The 19,417-nt window shown below is 42.8% G+C and overlaps 1 protein-coding gene across 10 annotated transcripts in view; it reads left to right on the top strand.

Annotated features, from left to right (window-relative positions):
* PTK2 (protein tyrosine kinase 2) overlaps positions 1–19,417 on the top strand; it is a 194,671-nt gene that overhangs the window by 90,358 nt on the left and 84,896 nt on the right. For all 10 annotated transcript variants that reach the window (XM_010834795.1, XM_010834796.1, XM_010834794.1 and 7 more), the window contains 3 exons: positions 9,745–9,824; positions 10,816–10,878; positions 17,861–17,915. In XM_010834795.1, the coding sequence (XP_010833097.1) occupies positions 9,745–9,824; positions 10,816–10,878; positions 17,861–17,915 (198 nt within the window). The remainder of the gene's footprint in view (positions 1–9,744; positions 9,825–10,815; positions 10,879–17,860; positions 17,916–19,417) is intronic.

Genomic DNA, 19,417 nt, shown 5'->3' with positions numbered 1-19,417 from the left:
TGCCTGAGACGGGCCTAAATAGCTCTCAGTTATTCCTTTTTATAATTTCTAGGCTAACCTGAAAGTCAGCAATGTTTTTGTTCCTTTCACACTGTTACTAGGTTGTCCTAGTTTTTCCTTTCAGAAGCCTTTGCTTCTGTGTATATGATTAAAAGCTAGCACCCGCGCCGGCCTATCCCAGATTTTCCCTTACTGATGGGACGTGTCTCAGTGCAGTCTCTGTGACTCAGGTGAGTGGTCCCTGTAAAGCCCGAGGGGTGTGAGGCGTCTTGGAGGTGTGCTGTGCTGGTCATACATGTCACAGCTCCATGATGCCAGGTGCCTCCATGAGTTTCTTCACAGGGTATATGACACCTCCTGAAGAGAGTCTTTATGTTGATGAAATGAGACCCTACTGTCTGCCACCCTGGAGTTCCGGTCTGTAGACAGGACCCAGCTTTGAGGACTCAGCACATCACGCACAAGTCCCGATCTGAGTGTGCGCAACTTGCTGTGGTATGGGACACACCTCGTCCTGCCCGTATGCTCCGCATGCACACCTTCCCGCCCCGCCACCCCCCTCTGCTTTCATCCATTCCTAGAGTTTCTCTTCAGCCTGAGGTGAAGTGAAGTCGCTCAGTCGTGTCCACCTCTTTGCGACCCCATGGACTATGCAGCCCGTGGAATTCTCCAGGCCAGAATACTGGAGTGTGGGTGGCCTTTCTCTTCTCCAGGGGATCTTCCTAACCCAGGGATTGAACCCAGGTCTTCTGCATTGTGGGCGGGTTCTTTACCAGCTAAGCCACAGGGAAGCCCAAGACACTGGAGTGGGTAGTGTATGCCTTCTCCAGCCAATCTTCCTGACCCAGGTGTTGAATTGGGGTCTCCCGCATTGCAGGCGGATTCTTTACCAACTGAGCCACAGGATAGCTCAGTTGGTAAAGAATCCTCCTGCAGTGCTGGAGGCCTGGTTTCGATCCCTGGGTTGGGAAGATCCCCTGGAGAAGGGAACGGCTACCCACTCCGGTATTCTGCCCTGGAGAATTCCATGGACTGTATAGTCCATGGGATCACAAAGAGTTGGACACGACTGAGCGACTTTCACTTTCATCCTAATAATTAGTCTAGTCCCAGGTGGCTCAGATGGTAAAGAATCTGCCTGCAATGCAGGAGACCTGAGTTCAGTCCCTGGGTCGGGAAGATCCTGAGAATTCTTTTGTTTCATGTATGCTTTTATAATGTCCTACCAAGTACCTGTGATTTACAGGAAAATAGAAGCTAATGCCCCTTTCCTGTGTTGATGGCCGGTGTTACTGCTCATCTCGGCCCGTGGATCAGGCTTAACTGATGCTACGTGGGGCTAGGTAGATGTGCCGAAATTACCAAGATGGAAGAAAAAAGAAAAACGCTATGATTTGTCGGAACTAATGAATTGGCAAGAATACCAAGAGCTTTAAATAGATTCAGATTTGTATGTGACACCATTGACATTGACAGTTTTGTAAGTTAAGTTGCATACTGGCAGTTTCATAAGATTGGAACTAATAATTCCACTTCGGAGGATTCATTCTAAAGAAATAAGATGCACCTGTGTGCGTATGTGCAAGGGTGCTCATGGGCACATGTCAGTAACAAACAGGAAATTGGGACCGTTGTGTGAGCTGTGCTGACTCTTATTCACAGTGGCGTGTTTTCTTGCATGTGTTTTATGAACCTGGTATTTTGTTGAACTTCACGTGTGGGAATCTTTAGGGTCTACACTGGGAAATAGTGAACACTTCTGAGTGTTTTTTGTTATTGTGTTTTAAAAGAATTCAGTTTATTTCAGTTCAGTTCATTCGCTCAGTCATGCCTGACTCTTTCTGACCCCATGGACTGCAGCACACCAGCCCTCTCTGTCCATCCCAGAGCTTACTCAGACTCATGTCCATTGAGTCGGTGATGCCATCCAACCATCTCATCCTCTGTCATCCCCTTCTCCTCCCACCTTCAATCTTTCCCAGCATCAGGGTCTTTTCAAATGAGTCAGTTCTTCACATCAGGTGGCCAAATTATTGGTGTTTCAGCTTCAACATCAGTCCTTCCAGTGAGTATTTAGGACTGATCTCCTATAGGGTGGATTGGTTGGATCTCTTTACTGTCCAAGGGACTCTCAAGAGTCTTCTCCAACACCAGAGTTCAAAAGCATCAGTGCTTTGGCATTCCGCTTTCTTTATAGTCCAACTCTCACATCCATGCATGACCATGGGAAAAACCATAGCCTTGACTAGATGGCCCTTTGTTTGCAAAGTAATGTCTCTGCTTTTTAATATGCTGTCTAGTTTGGTCATGGCTTTTCTTCCAAGGAGCAAGCATCTCTTAATTTCATGGCTGCAGTCATCATCTGCAGTGATTTTGGAGCCAGAAAAATAAAGTCTGACACTGTTTCCATTGTTTCCCTATCTATTTACCATGAAGTGATGGGACCAGATGCCATGATCTTAGTTTTCTGAAAGCTGAGCTTTAAGCTAACTTTTTCACTCTCCTCTTTCACTTTCATCAAGAGGCTTTTTAGTTCTTCTTCACTTTGTGCCATAAGGGTGGTGTCATTTGGATATCTCAGGTTATAGATATTTCTCCTGGCAATCTTGATTCCAGCTTGTGCTTCATCCAGCCCAGCGTTTCTCATGATGTACTCTGCATATAAGTTAAATAAGCAGGGTGACAATATACAGGCTTGACGAACTCCTTTCCTGATTTGGAACTAGTCTGTTGTTCCATGTCCAGTTCTAACGATTGCTTCCTGACCTGCATACAGGTTTCTCAAGAGGCAGGTCAGGTGGTCTGGTTTTTCTTTATCATTTATTATTATTTTGGCTCTGTTATCAGAATAGAAAGAAAAGAATTATGTTAAGATTTTCTCTGTATCAGTTCCATCCCATGAAAGAGAAAGAAAGCTTATAATAAACTACTGTAATTTTATTATTCCTGTTTTGAAGCCTTGCCCAAGCCCCTGCTCATCACGCCCCTTATTTTGGGTGAAGTCGTGAGGAAAGCGACGTGTCAGTGGACGTAGAGTGCCGCTTTCCTGGTGGGAGATCAGTCTGTGGATGCACACGGTTACATTTAAAGATGTCCTAAACGTGACTACAAGTGAGACATATCACAAATGAGCCACTGTGTGCTTTGACCCATTTTAGAACATTCTGAAAGATATTAATCAGCACACTCTAAAAATAAACTAGAATCTTGTTATAACCCTGTTCACTGTAGAGCAGGAGTCTGAAAAAATAAGTTTTCTTGGCTGCATGGCATGGCATATGGGATCTTAGTTGCCCGACCAGGGGTCAAGCTCATGCCCCTGCGCTGGAAGTGTGGATGCCAAACCCCGCCAGAGATTCTCTGATTTTTTTATTGTTTATTCCTAAACAAATAATTTTTTGATGCCAAAGCTGATGACTTATTATAAAGCACGAAAGTATGTTTTGCCTTGAATTTGAGTTTTTCCTTTGCCACATAACATTTTATTCTTCTTTATCTCTCTGACTTGTTAAAAGTGTATTTGACTGGCAACCTTTTGCAAATTGTGGTGGCCATTAGTTTGAAGGGCCATGTCCCTGTTCGGTCAAGAAGTTGTTATATTAACTAGGTTTGCATCAACAATGCTGATGTCATGTCGGACCCATTTGGCACCGCTGACACTTTGAGCTTCTGAGATGCCTGCGTCTGTTGTCACTGTTTCTTCCTACAAGTATGTTAAGATTTAAAATGAGTGTATCCATTTAGTGGCTCTTAGAAAACATTAAAGGTAACAGAACTCGTGGCTTATTTGGCAAGAAGAGTTGCAGTGGGAAGCTCTATGGTAATTTTATGGTTTAGAACCTAAACTGCAGAAAGGTGTGAGGGGCCAAGACACACTTGTTGATCAACCTTTCTGATATTTTTACTCCAATTTTTAGTTTTTACACATTTTTATTCAGATAATTATCAGAAATGATTTTGTTAACTGTACTTTCTTGGCTGTAAAGCTTTCTGTCAGTTAAAACATTTTGAAATGGCAGCTGCAAGTGGGAAATTTTATTTTAAAACGTGAAATGTTCAATGTGGCAATTATCAGCTGTCCTGTTCCAGAAAGAAGTTAAAATTAAATAGAAGTCTAAGTCTGACTCATTAGAAGATGTATTTTCTGTACGTCTTTAAGTAGATTTAATAACGTACATTTTTTCCCTATTTTTCCACTCCTGTTTAACAAAGTTTTATCGTTGTCGTTAGGTAAACTCTGTCATGCTTATATTGGGTTGGCCAAAAGGTTCGTTTGGTTTTTTCCATAAGATGGCTCTAGTAGCACTTAGTAGTGTTTAACTTCATTCAAAAAAGTTTTGTTATGTTATATGTGACAGCTATCATATCAGCATGCATTTAAAAAAAGATAACCAAATTGGTGAATTTTTGTGTACCCATTTTAATATTGAATATAGAAGAAAAAAACAACATTTTCAGCATGTTATGCTTTATTATTTCAAGAAAGGTAAAAATGCAACTGAAGTGCAGAAAAAAATTTGTTCAGTGTCTGGAGAAGATGCTGTGGCTGATTGAACGTGTCACAAGTGGCTTGTGAAGTTTCTTGCTAGAGGTTTCTCGCTGGACAGTGCTCCACGGTCGAGTAGACCAGTTGAAGTTGATGGTGATTAAATCAAGACATTATTTGAGAGCAATCAATGTTATACCACATGGGAGTTAGCTAGCATACTCAAAATATCCAAATCAAGCATTTAAAGTCAGTTGTACCAGCTCAGTTACGTTCATCACTTTGTGTTCGGGTTCGTTCGGGTTCCACATAAATTAAGCAAAAGTAACCTCCTTGACCGTATTTCCACGTGCAGTTCTCTCCGTGTAATGAAAGTGTTCCATTTTTAAAACAAATTGTGATGGGTGATGAAAAGTAGACACTGTACAATAATGTGGAATGGACAAGATCATGGGGCATGCGCAGTGAAACATCATCAACCACACTAAAGGCCAGTCTTCATCTAAAGAAGGTAATGTTTTATATATGGTGGAACTGGAAGGGAGTCTTCTATTATGGGCTTCTTCTAGAAAACCAAATAATTAATTCCAACAAGTACTACTCCTAGTTAGACCAACTGAAAGCAGCATTGGACAAAAAGCAACCAGAATTAGTCAACAGAAAATGCATAATCTTCCATCAGGGTAACACAAGACTGCGTGTTTCTTAATGACCAGGCAAAAACTGTTACAACTTGGCTGGAAGTTCTCATTCATCTGCCGTATTCACCAGACATTGCATTTCCATTGATTTCCATTTATTTCAGTCTTTACAAAATTCCTTATTGGAAAAAATTTTAATTCCCTGAAAGACTGTAAAAGGCACCTGGAACAGTTCTTTGCACAAAAAGGTAAAAAGTTTTGGGAAGATGGAATTATGAAGGTGCTTGAAAAACGGCACAAGTTTGTGAAATAAAAGGGTGAATATGCTGTTCAGTGAAGTTCTTGGTGAGAATGAAAATGTGTCTTTTAGTTTTAGTTTAAAACTGAAGCACTTTTTTGGCCAACCCAATACTATTCAACCCATATTTTTTTGTGTATCTTCTCTATATAAGACTTTACAAATAGGAAGCAGAAATGATTATTCGATCAGTCACTCTTCCCTGCTGGTATTTTTAGCTTGCCTTTAAACGACTACCTATTATTAATAAATGCTATGTGAAATGACTTAGTGAGTTGTTGAAAAAGCATTTGACTTATAAGATAGCATAATTCTTTATATATTTTTTAAGCTTATGTATTGAAGAGAAAGATCAAAGAATTTGTTTTAGTTGAGAACTGCCTTTGAGTTCCTTTGTACGCAGACTCTCCACCCTTCGAACTGGAAGAACACAGGGAGGAGTGCTTGACGGTCGAGCCAACTTGGCTGACGACCTGGGATCTCTCAGGTGGCGTAGCCTATGAATGGTGATGTGCAGCAGGCAGTGATGGTTCTCTGCACGTTGGTCTGCCCTCGGCCCCATCTTCTTTACACACGCCACTGAGGACTTTCAGATCTGTGTGATAAATTCATGTAGCTGACAAAGCATTCAGAAGAGACCAAAATAAGACCAAAAAAAAATCTCATGAGGTAGCCAAAGCATTGATGTGGCGCATGAAATAAATCATGGAGTAATTTAGGATTAGATGGAGAAGGCAATGGCACCCCACTCCAGTACTCTTGCCTGGAAAATCCCATGGACGGAGGAGCCTGGTAGGCTGCAATCCATGGGGTCGCTAAGAGTCGGACACGACTGAGCGACTTCACTTTCACTTTTCACTTTCATGCATTGGAGAAGGAAATGGCAACCCACTCCAGTGTTCTTGCCTGGAGAATCCCAGGGACGGGGGAGCCTGGTGGGCTGCCGTCTATGGGGTCGCACAGAGGCGGACACGACTGAAGTGACTTAGCATAGCATAGGATTAGAATTTTTTATTAGTAATGTGAGAGGTTTTTATAGTAAAACCTGTGCTTAATAAGATGAAAAAGCTCATGAATGTAAATATAATACTTGCCCACAGAAGGAAGTCCAGATACATCCTGTTTTTTAAGTAGGAAATTGACATCAACATGGAAACAATTTAATACAGTAAACAACTTTGAAAGGTCTTTGCTTGGAAAAAACTTGCAAATTTGCTGGATTTGGAGTTCGTAAACAGTAGTAATCCGTGGTATAAGAGGAGAACACGATGGAAAGCAAGGGGTAAGATGGAGTAGGAGATCGTGTGAAGCCATTGTGTTAGACTCTGGGCTACCGGGGCGATGCGCTGTGGTCCTCACTGGTCATTAATCTTCCTTCTGGTGGAGAATGTCTGCACTTTCTCAGAGTTCACAAGGAGGTGTAGGTACACACTGCAGCTTGAGTAGTGAGGGTCAGTGGATGGGTTTTGAGTTTTAACTTTAATGCTTGCTGTGTGACCTTGAGTACATTAATTTTGAGTAATTAAGTTTTCTGGTCTTCATGTATAAAATAGGACCAAAGCCTGTCTTAAGAAAGAGTCATTGTACAGACTACAAATAATGAATCTAAAACAGCGTACTACCTAGCCCCTGAATATAACACAGTACCTCTGCTGTCACCGTCAGTCTTCTTAGGCCCTTTCTAAGGCTCTAAATTGGGGATTATAGTACTGTCCTGCTCACAGTGATGCTCTGAAGATTAAATGAGAGTCATACATAAGTCTATCTGACATGGCAATGAGTATCTTTACTCGAAGCAAGTATATATCACACACATGTAAATCTTCAATGAATTGCACTTATTTCACAAAAGAAAGCAATGAATTCTGCCGGTAGTTAGTAGGAGATGAAAGTTAGTCAAGAAATGCTTTGTAAAGAAATGAGCACTGAGTGTTAAAAACCCTACGTCTTGCAGAAAATTTCACGAGCACACAGCATCAGGTCGTGATGTGCACAGTGGTTCAGAGAACACACCCTCTGGAGCTGGGGAAGGGAGAGGCTCTTCTGAGATGGCTCATTCCACGTGGATCAGCACGCCTTGCAGAGAACACAGACTCAAACGGACCTCAGGCCGTGGGCACGCAGCTCTCAGTCAAGAGTAGTAGGTCATTGCTGTAGGAAAAACAACTCTCAGAAGTTTCAAGTCATGTTTGTACATAAAGGGGTTTTCCATAAAGATGGTTGAAGTAATTTTCCCTCTGTTTTTTTTCCAACTAATATGAGTGTGCTTTTGATGAATGAATAAAACATGTGATTACACTTTCCCACCTTTGAATAGCGTTTGAAAGTCCTAGTAATTTATCTTAAGGCAGTTTTGTAACCGTGTGTTTTCTTCAGCGTGCAGTTGATGCTCTGCTGTGGTTGCTTCCAGGTCTGCACCAAACCGTAAACTGAGAGCCCAGTGAACACGTCGCTCTGAACAACTGTGGTGTCTCTCTAACTCACATAGATACTGTTTTTATCTCTTCATTTTTTTGTGTTCAGTAATAAAACTCTTTATGAATTCAGACTTATTTTTTGCTGTATAGAAGAAGCCAGCTGAAGTGTAAATAGAGTGATTCTAGAATCAAAGCTTTTTACTTACTTTAGTGAGATGTTGAGTAATTCATTTCCATTGATTCATTCCATTGAATCATAGTAGGCATCATTAAGTGCCTGCTATGTATAAGGAACAGAAATGATCAATGCTTGTAACTCTTTCATGGAAAATAGCATTCACACACAGAGGTATCCACATCCCAGTTTGATGACTTTATTCTTTCATTCATGGGTTCTCTCTTCAGTCAGTCAGTATTTCTCGACTACCCAGGTGTGGGTGCTAAGGCAGAAAACAGAGCAGAGGTTTCAGAAGAAATGGTGTTTAGATCAGAGCCAGGTGGCTGCCTGCTGCTGGCTGAGCGGGCCTCGCTCCCGTCCTGGGAGAAGGCGTGAGTAGGTGAGCACAGCCGCCCCTCAGGTTCTAGGTGCTGGAGCTTTAAAGAGAAGACTTTCATTTTATCTTTAAGAAAGGGATGTGGCAGGTTGACTGGAGAAAATACGCATCTGTGTGTTGCCAAGCTTCATGGGCAGGCATCGCAGAGCTTCCAGGCAGTTTCTGGTGCCATTTGAGGTCTGTCATCATGAATTTAAAGCCAAACACACAGCAGGGCTTCTCTAGTTGCTCAGCAGTAAGTGTGCAGAGGGAGAGGGCGGTGGGCTTCAGTGTTTGCTGTTTTTACCAAGCAGTTAAAGTGAAGGGGTAAGGGAGATTGGGGAGCTGGGGGTCTTCTCAAGGGGACTTATCATGATGAACTGTCAGTACGAAGTGGACGGAGTAGTTAACTGGGGAGTAGAAATCTTTTGAGCAGGTGAACTGACAGGCTGGGTAGCAGTCGTAGAGGAAGAGGATCTTTGGAATTTTTCCTAGAGCAGAGATCAGCACTCTTTTTTTTCTGGAAAGGGCCAGAGGTGAATGTTTTAGGATTGAGGCTCAAGAGGCAAAGTAGAGGGTATCCTGAAATACTTGTGTAACGAGACAAGACTGATTTACACTGAGTTCTGTACTGGTGATATTCATAATTTAATAATGGAGTGCAGTTTTTTGTAAGATAGGCCTACTAACGAGAAGAACGAGTTCCTTGTGAGGGGAGAAGTAACATTTCACTTAACTGAGGTTCAAAATGAGTGCTCTCTGCCATCAAAGTCAGTTGCAGATGTTGGTCTCCTGATGCTCGTCTGTGAGATTTTACGTGTCTCATCTTTAAAATACTTTCACACTGATAAGCACCCTCAGATACTGACCTCAGTCCCTCATAGTCATTGCTCGGAAGACAGCTGTCACTTTCTGTTAGAGCCTTCTCTTTATGTCCCACTTCAAGCACCAGGTTCACGAGTTACAGTTGATGGTTAGGTGGAAGCATGTCAGTTGCAGGATTCAGTGGATTTTGAAACAGTATCAGATTTCCTTGCTCCTGTGTTGAGGTCCAGAAATGCTGCTGGGGCTGCAGTCTGAGTTCAGAAAATTTGAACACAAGTTTGCATGGAAAGGGACCTTCAACAACATGAGAGGGTACAGAGAACCGCTTGATGTTCCGTGATTCGGATGACGTTCAAGTGCTCATGGGTGATAAAAGTTCTTCGTAATAGAAGACTGACTCACTGTTCTCTGACATTGCTCATTGTACACCCAGCATCAGGGGTCATTTTGGACATGAAGTGTGGGGACGATGCCCGCACACATTTACTAGGTCTGCAGCATACTCTTACAGTGACACTGTTGTACCCATTCCTTTCTGTTGTAGGTGAAGAGCGATTATATGTTAGAGATCGCTGACCAAGTGGACCAGGACATTGCACTGAAGTTGGGTTGTCTAGAAATACGGTAAGAAGATGACTAGACATCAAGGTCTTATTCAGCAATGTTTTCCTTTATTTCTAGGTATTTTCCTTTTCCTCGTAAAGATTATCAATAAAATACTGAATAAAAACTTTGGTAAAATTTAAGAATATTCTGAATTAGGTTAAGTTGCTAATTCTAGAATCTTTTAAGATGAAATTTCATGATAGTTAGAATGGAATGATAAGAGCACAAGTGTGTAAGCAAGTCTAAGGTTGAGCTCCCCAGGAGAACCTTTTGTGATGAAGGAAGTGTCTGAGATCCCCGTGCCAGCCACTAGCTGAGGCGGACACTGAGTACTCAGACGTGCAGCTTTACTGCTTTAAACTTGAACGTGAAGCATCACCTGCGTCTAATGGCTACCATTGTGGGGAATGGGAAGCTGAGAATGCATTTCTTACTTCTGTTAGCATTTGTCATGTATTCTGTGCCACCATTTTAAACTTTGAATAAAAGAATATTTCTACCTTTGTCAGCTATGATTTTAATTAAAATTTACCCCAGGCTGCCAGTTTAAGATGAGTTGGTTAAATTAGCTAAAACTTGATTATGTGTACTCAAAACAGTGATACTTTTCCCAGGAGATCCCTGTTTTTTATATTGTATAAAGTTATGAAATAACAGTTCCTGTAAGACCCACAGATCATTAAGTATAAGTGTCAGCAGCTTCATGAACATTTGTTTTCAACCTTAATTATATATCCCAGGGGCGGCGGGGGGGAGGGGGGCGGAAGCCGTCTCTCACTGGTCTCCTTTACAGTTTTCTCTTGGAAAGCGAACTTGGACCCTTTCCTTCAGTGTGTTAGCTGATTGCTGCTGCCTAATGGAGGACGAGTAATGTGGAGACTCAAGTCTATTGTTTCCTGGTAGTTTACTGTCAGAATGTTTGTGACTGAGCTGCGCAGTAGTTTTTAGTCATTTAACATCGCAGACGCTCTCCACGCAGATCTGTGAGTGTCTCTCTTCTCTGCTTCAGGCGATCGTACTGGGAGATGCGCGGCAACGCCCTGGAAAAGAAGTCTAACTACGAAGTGCTGGAGTAAGTGTGGCGTTAGGTCTGCCCGTGCATGTTCAGAGCTGAGTCGTTTTTCAGACTTAGATTTTACTAGTTTATCTTTACTTAAAAAAAAATCTATTATTGAATTCTTGATGACATTAATCATTAATTGGGTTAGCGAACATTAAATTTGTTGATAAATGTCTTAAGACTTGTTAACAAGTCTTTGGCTTGTTAACACGTAAATAATAAACTTTTCTGTCTCTGTAGATTTAACCATATTGGGATGGAGTTTCACTTCTAATTTATACTGAATTATTATTTATAGTCTCTAAGTTTATTAAGTTTGTTTTTCTTTTTTGCTTAGTTAAAATATGGGAGTTATTTGTTGCTCGTGTATCAGAGTATTTAGGATAACTGAACGTTTTTCCAGTAGTGAAATTAGTGGGCATTAGACTGTTAGATTGTTTAAAATGCATAAAGGACAAAGTGGGGCTTATGTCTTGGGAAGCTGAAAGTTCTGCAAATTGTCTGTTGATAATTAATTCAGCAAAAATTTTTGGTATTTGTTATTTCCAGTTTTATTTTCATTAGCGATGGTGCAGCTTTTTGCCAGCACCTTTTCCTGCCATATTATTACTGAAATTCTTGTGCTGTTTGGAGGATGTTACTGCAGTGAAGTGAAAGGCTGTCCATAAGACTTGACATGGCAGGTCAGCCAAGCTGTGTCACACTGTGAAAATGTAATCTGCCGTCATTTTGGAAACAAGGTTTTACAGGGGAGATATGCTCATTTAAAATAAAAGTAGCAGTGAATGTTTGGGGAACTAGTCTTGAGCAGATAGAACCGTGTGAGATGATATTTTGTGGTAGTAGCTGGGATAGTTATCTTGCAGTGCCTTTTTTGTATCAGTTGTGACAAATGAGTTAGCACCCCGAGCAGTTTGTCTTGTTTTAGTTGGAATTCATCACTTGACTTCTGAACCTAATATATTAACATAGTGTACTAAATATTTGTGGTTGTGTGTTTATGGATACACATGTCCCATATGTTCTGCCTCTTAACAAACTAAATAAGGACAGATAAGGATTGTGCTGTTTATTTCTTCAAGCTTTTCATGCCAGCCATTTTGTGTTCTGTATCTGACAGTGACTTTGGGGGGCTGGACTGTCTCGATCTGCTTCCTGAAGCCCCCAGGTGGCTGCTGAGGGGGCTCTAGCGGCGGTGGGGATGGGGGCTTCCGGTGAGAGCCAGGGCGTGAGTGGCACAACTGGACGTCCCGGTGCCTGCTCAGCCCTGGCGCCGCATCCCCGCCTGTGGCTGCCTTCCGCCCCCAGCTCTGTGGGGTGTCAGGAGGAGCCCTGCGGCCTGCTTGTGTCACTGTGTTGGCTGGACTCTGTCTTGTAGCTCAGCCTGTCTTCTAATAAAAGGACCCTTTTTCTTAAAGCACATTTTTTAGAATTTCTTTTTTAATGTGTCTTTGGAGGTGAAATTCCGCTTTTGTTATCTTGTCATTTCCTTTATTTTGCCTTGTTCTTGGAGGGTAGCTTTACTCTATTCACAGTTCAGTTGCTCAGTCGTGTCAAACTGTTTGGAACCCCATGGACTGCAGCATGCCAGGCTTCCTTGACCATCACCAACTCCTGGAGCTTGCTAAAACTTTTGTCCATCCAGTCAGTGATACCATCCAACCGTCTCATCCTCTGTCATCCCCTTCTCCTCCCCCCTTCAGTCTTTCCCAGCATCATGGTTTTTTCAAATGAGTCAGTTCTTCGCATCAGGTGGCCAAAGTATTGGAGCTTCAGCTTCAGCATCAGTCCTTCCAATGAATATTCAGGACTGATTTCCTTTAGGATGGACTAGTTGGATCTCCTTGCAGTCGAAGGGACTCTCAAAAGTCTTCTCCAGCACCACAGTTTAAAAGCATCAATTCTTCAGCATTCTGCTTTCTGTATAGTCCAACTCTCACATCCATACGTGACCACTGGAAAAACCACAGCTTTGACTAGATGGCCCTTTGTTTGCAAAGTAATGTCTCTGCTTTTTAATATGCTCTGTAAGTGGGTCATAACTTTTCTTCCAGGGAGCAAACGTCTTTTAATTTCATGGCTGCCATCACCATCTGCCGTGAATTTGGAGCCCCCCAAAATAAATTCTGTCATTGTTTCCATTGTTTCCCCATCTATTTGCCATGAAGTGATGGGACCAGATGCCATGATCTTAGTTTTCTGAATGTTGAGTTTTAAGCCAACTTTTTCACTCTCCTCTTTCACTTTCATCAAGAGGCTTTTTAGTTCTCCTTCACTTTCTGCTATAAGGGTGGTGTCATCTGCATGTCTGAGGTTATTGATATTTCTCCCGGCAATCTTGATTCCAGCTTGTGCTTCATCCAGTCCAGCATTTCTCATGATGGTACTCTGCATATAAGTTAAATAAGCAGGGTGACAGTATACAGGCTTGACATGCTCCTTTCCCGATTTGGAAGCAGTCTGTTGTTCCCTGTCCAGTTCTCACTGTTGTTTCTTGACCTTCATACAGATTTCTTAGGAGGCAGGTCAGGTGGTCTCTTGAAGAATTTTCCACAGCCACAGAGTCAAAGGCTTTGGCAGAGTCAATAAAGCAGATGTTTTTCTGGAACTCTCTTGCTTTTTCAATGATCCAGTGGATGTTGGCAATTTTATCTCTGGTTCCTCTGGCTTTTCTAAATCCAACTTGAACATGTGGAAGTTCATGGTTCACGTATTGCTGAAGCCTGGCTTGGAGAATTTTGAGCATTACTAGCATGTGAGATGAGTGCAATTGTGTGGTAGTTTGAGCATTCTTTGGCATTGCCTTTCTTTGAGTTTGGAAGAAAACTGACCTTTTCCAGGCCTGTGGCCACGGCTGTTTTCCAAATTTGCTGGGATGTTGAGTGCAGGTCTTTCACAGCGTCATCACTCTGTTTGCAACTCTAGTCTAACTGTGGTCTTTCCTCTGTTCTGTCTTCTGCTGCGGCCGTTGAAAGGCCCGTGCAAGGCTGTGGTCACGGTGAGGCCGGGGGTGGTGCTCTGTGCTCGCTGAGGCAGTCCTGCCCGGGGATGGGTAGCCAGGCGTCTGGCCGGTCGGCACCGTCCTTTCTACTGTGTTTGTTAGTAGCCTGGAGCCACTTAGAAGTGTGAATGTTTTTTCTTGGTATGGAAAAGAATTATGCAGGAGTGCAGAATGTTACTTGTTCTTTATTAGTTTATTCTGGGTTCTCTTTTTCCTTACCCATAAGGAGAAAAACTGAAATAGTCCATATAGCTTCTTGGTTTCTGCCAGAAAATGTATGGACAATCTCAGTAATTTATAACATAGTGAACCTTCAACTTTACCACATTTCAAAATAGCTATTTTCAATTATGCAAAAAAAATCAGCCCAACTTTGGAGAGTGGGAAATGTAAAACTTTCTGTACTTTTTCTTTAAATCATCCAGAGAGTTAATCAGTGTTTTTTTCTATGTCTTTCCCACTCTGGAAGAACCATGGTGCCTTTTCTGTAGGCAGAGGGGAACCCCAGCTCCCAACCCCACAACTTGGCCTCCTGGGGTCTCACAGTGCAAGGGCGCATTCTGGAGTGCACACAGATGGTTCTTTTACTTATGTCTCTTATAAATCACAGACAGGAGTCAGATGGGATGTGTTAAGAAAAATGTTTTGTTATCTAGCTGAAAAATGGCATTGCTAACGATGACAGATGAAACCAAAATAAGCTAATAATACAGTGTTAGAATTATGGTTCCTAATGTAACATTGTAGAAGGAAGACTTACGTACCGATGATTCTTCTCCACAGTACAGAATTGTACTGTGCAAGTATTTTAAGTAAATCACGTAACTTTTCAGTTCTGCTCATTTCCTTATGAAGTGGTTTGCTCTTTAAAGAAAGGTGTCTTGCTGTAGTTGTTGGTGTGACTGTCTCTCCTCTGTTAGAGTAAGCTGTGTTGATGTAGGGAGCTCCTGGTGTTTCTGGCACTTTGCAGAATATTAGATATTCTGTTGCTATTTCCTCAGTGAATTGATTTAAAATTAGCTGAGGTTGATTCTGATGGTGCGTTGCTTTCATTTCTTTTTTAATTGTCCTTCTTGTCATTGGTGATCTAATGCTTTCTTTAGTTGGCTGTGATAATATATTGATGAAGGGAAAGCTCACAGATTTGGCATGAATTGATTGACAGTGGCTTAACCAGGATAGAAGGTTATTTCTCTTTGTGCCAGGCAATCAGTGTTCCTTATCACCAGGGCGCCAGGCCCCTTGAATCTTGCCAGCCATCCATCATCCATAGATGCTACCTGGTAGCCTAGGGTGAGAGGTTTGTTAGGAAGCAACAACAGTTTCTCCTAAACTTAGAGAATTTTAACATTTATCCATTTGTAAAAGACTGTAAGGTATCGTTTTAGAGGTTAAGGGACCTTAGTAGTATTCTTAATGATACTCAATTCTTGAGAGTTTGGGGATGAGGATAAGATAGGGATACTGTATGATAATCTGCATTACAGTTATATTTTAAAGTTGATTTTGGTTTGCTTTTTTGCCTGAGCTTTAAATCTAAGAGGAATGATGTCCACAAAGTATTAATTAAAGCAACAGACAAGGTCTGAATCTTCTCAGAAGTAGTGCCAAAGGAGAAACAAATTAATTCCTTGACATGAGAATTCATTTATAATAAGCTTAATGGCTTCCCTCATAGCTCAGTCGGTAAAGAATCCGCCTGCAATGCAGGAGACCCCGGTTTGCTCCCTGGGTCGGGAAGAACCCCTGGAGAAGGGAAAGGCTACCCACTCCAGTGTTCTGGCCTGGAGAATTCCACAGACTGTACAGTCCACGGGGATGCAAAGAGTTGGATACGACTGAGCGACTTTCAATTTCACGTTCACTTAATATGTGTGAATAAGGTTTTTCCAGCCTTGGGCCTCCCAAAGCTGGCCCTGGCCTTCCTCGTCTCCATGCATCAGCCTTCCCCGTCCCCATGCATCAGCCTTCCCCTATCACCTTTTCCTGAGCACTGCTTTGCATCCAGAGCACCTCCCGAGTCTGCTGTCCACTCACCCACCTGCCTGTGTCCCCGGTTCTTCCCCATTCCGCTCGCGGCAGCATTAGGTCACACCTGCCTCTGCTCAAGACCACGGCTGGTCAGGCACGTAGACCAGACTCTCACCAGACAGCAGGGGCAACCGTGGTATTTCCAGAGGAGAGGAAGCTGCCCCCATAGGGTTCTAGGTCCCTAACACCTCCTCGTTCCTCTCAGCACCACTGTTGTCAGTAGGAGTTAGTGGGCCCCATGTTACACGTAGGTGTCACCTGAGGTCGACAGGCGTTAAGTCACAGCCCTTAAGATCCACCAGGCATTAAGATCCATCCTTCTGCAAAGCCGAAATTCCAGGGCAGAACTCTCTGCATAAAGCAAGTCCCTGACAAGGGAAACAGGGAAGAAAATGCTCTGTGGTGTTAGTTTATCTTTTATGTGCTTATTTTGCCACTTCCCATAGTGATTAGCTCCGAAATCCTTAGAATGCTAAGTTCCTGTCTTGTTAGGAGGCAGCAAGAGAGGGAAGAACTTGGGTGGACACTTTCCCCTTGTTCATATCTGAGAAGATAAGAAGGGGAAGTTATAAGCAAGAGTGATTAGAAGAATGGCAAGCCAAGAGTTATGTGAATTTGCTGATTAGTAAAACCAGTAAACAGTGTGTCATGGGAGCTGAGCAAGGATTTTGTAAGGATGTGCTAAACATCGTCATCGCCATCATCGTCATAGAATAATAAAAGGATATGAGATCTGAGACCAGGACTTAGCAAGGAGTTCGCTGGTTTAGGTTCTAACTAGTAGAGTGTGAAATAGGGGATTAAAATGTTTGGATATGCAGTCAACCACATAAATTCTGACTTGTTTTCTGTGGTTTTGTTTGTAGTACCTGCTCACTTATAGTTAAGGGTGAAGTCATCCTTGTTTTATTTTTTTATATTTTATATTCATTTTATTTTTTTAATGTAAAAGATACTTATATTTCATTTTTGTCCATGATCCTTTTATATCTTCTATGTCTCCTGATCATCTTTCATGTCCAGAGGCTTTGCTTTATCTTACTAGCGTGATTGCCACCTAGTGGCCAAAAAGCCTGGCTCACTTATATCCAAAGTATCAATAAGTAGAAACTTTGTTGTTGCTCAGTTGTGTCAGACTTTTTGTGACCCTGTGGGACTGCATCTGGCTCCTCTGTCCTTCACCGTCTCCCAGAGTTTGCTCAGATTCATATGCCATCTGTGATGCCATCCCATCATCTCATCCTCTGTCGTCCCCTTCTCCTTTAGCCTTCAAGTCTTTCCCGTGAGAAGGATCCATTCTCTCACCTGTTTTCTCGGTCAGAATGCCGTGAGGCACTTGTTATTAATGGTTGGTTTTGTAGCCTGATCTAAAGAAAATCACTGGGACTTCCAACATGTCCTCACGTTCAGTTTTTTGACCTTAGGCCAATCACTTAATTTCTCTTTTTGTTTTGCTTTCTGTGTGAAACTTAGATTTTAAACATTGACTAATGTTTATTTTTAAGGATCATCAGATTTTAGGATTAATCTAAGGTAATTTAAGCATCCCTGGTATAACTCAAATCTTTTTCTAATCAGGCCAGCCTACTTTCTGTATAAATATAGCATTATCCAGCTGGAATTGAGGTTTATAAGGCTAACTTTCAAAGAGTGTTCAAAAAACTGCAGTTTATTTACACATTGTAAAAGAGGCAATATTTAGAGGGTTTGTAATAGTTAAGGGTTACGAAAACATTTTCTGCCTAAACCAACTTGTCTCAATGTTTTCTGCACACATCTAGAAAATTACTTGTCCCAAGTGTTCCATGACTATGCCAGTCATTTGGAGCTTTAATATATGTATTTCCTTCTTGAATAATGTGTGGAACGATAAATAAACTTCTTTTATGTTCTTGCAACAGTGTCATTATATGTACTGATTTGGTGTTATCATTTGTTAATTCACTTCTTTCTGTATTTCAGGAAAGATGTTGGTTTGAAGCGGTTTTTCCCTAGGAGTTTACTGGATTCAGTCAAGGTAATTAGCATCGTCTTTATCATACTCAGATGACCGTGTTAGGCAGATACCTCCCCCGTGCCACGTGCTCTTCCCTTTTACCTGTAAAAGTCTGAACATAAGAAGCTGACAGTTACTCTAGTCGTATTCATGGGAAGTAGACTTTTAAAGGTGGAGCTTTCTCCCAGAAAACCGTGGTTTTGTGTCTTGATTGTGTGTGCACTCAGTACAAAACCAGGAGCGTTGTGTTCACAGTGGTGAATGCATCACCTCAGTCTTCACAGTCTCAGTTTCAACTCAGAGAAGTAAAGCAGCAGCACGTGCAGAGCCACAGGTGCTGAGTGTGCGTGCGTGCCTAGACGTGCACTCTGAAGGTCTGTCTTCTCTTGACTGGGGGACGCTCCTTCCTGTTAGTAACTTCTTGCAGAATGCCAGCTCCTGCCTCTGTTTGCAGCTCCCACCGCAGGGGAGGGGACATCGGGGATATGATGTGTGGCTCCCCAGCCCTTCCAGAACACGGTCGAGTGCGTTGTGAGAATAGAGCTTTGTGTCAAGTTAGAGTCCAGCTCAGAGGAGCTCTGCCATTTCCTAGCCTCATGATTTGGGACCTGGTTTCTTATTTCCACAACAAAGGAAATAGGGTAGGTAGGATTGCTGTGGCTTTTTAGCACATCAGTGTGTGTGTGTGTGTGCATATGTGTGTGTGTGTTAGTCACTCAGTTGTGTCTGACTTTGTGACCCCATGGACTATAGCCTGCCAGGCTCCTCTGTCCATGGGATTTCCCAGGCGTGAATACTAGAGTGGGTTGCCATTTCCTCCTCCAGGGAGTCTTCCTGACCCAAGGGTCACACACACATAACACAAGCACCTGTCGCAGTCTAATTTATAAACTCTGGAACTGTGGCTGTTGCTGCTGTGACTTTGTGTCACAGAGGTCACGTTCCACGCTGGAGCAGCCGTGTGGACACCATCCCGTCCACTGACGCCCAAGCACAGTGGTTCAGAAGCTGGCTCTGGAGCTGGCCTGCGTTGGTGAAGGTTCTGACCTGACACCTTGAGTCGCGTGGGGCTCAGTTTGATCTGTAGTTTGAGGCCCTAGCATGGGCACAGAAGCTTGCCCTGTGCACCCGTCTGCCCTTTGCTGGGTGGACTGGAGGGGAGGTGCTCACGAATGTCAGACACTGTTCTTCAGGGCGTCTGCCCCGTCACTGGACAGAATCTCGCATGGCCCAGTGCAGCCTTAGAAAGCAGGAAGGGGTGTGAAGGTGGCTGGGTCACGTTGGTAGGCCCTCCAGTGGCCATGTGTGCATCCCGGGGCGGCCTCAGAATCGTGCAGAGTCTGGTCAGAGCTGTGTGCAGGGAAGCAGTTACCCCAAGAGGCATGGCTGCTGGCATTTGGGAGTTCAAGAAGTTATCCTGCTTTTAAAATGGGTCCTCATACTCAAAATAGGCCACCCCAGGTGCCGGCCTCAGGCGCTGCGATACACGTGTAGCTGAGGTGAGAGACCCCCGTGACACACCT

This window comes from Bison bison, unplaced genomic scaffold (genome assembly GCF_000754665.1).
Source record: "Bison bison bison isolate TAMUID 2011002044 unplaced genomic scaffold, Bison_UMD1.0 scf7180017864036, whole genome shotgun sequence".
NCBI lineage: Eukaryota > Metazoa > Chordata > Mammalia > Artiodactyla > Bovidae > Bison > Bison bison.
This window is presented reverse-complemented; position numbering and strand designations above follow the sequence as displayed.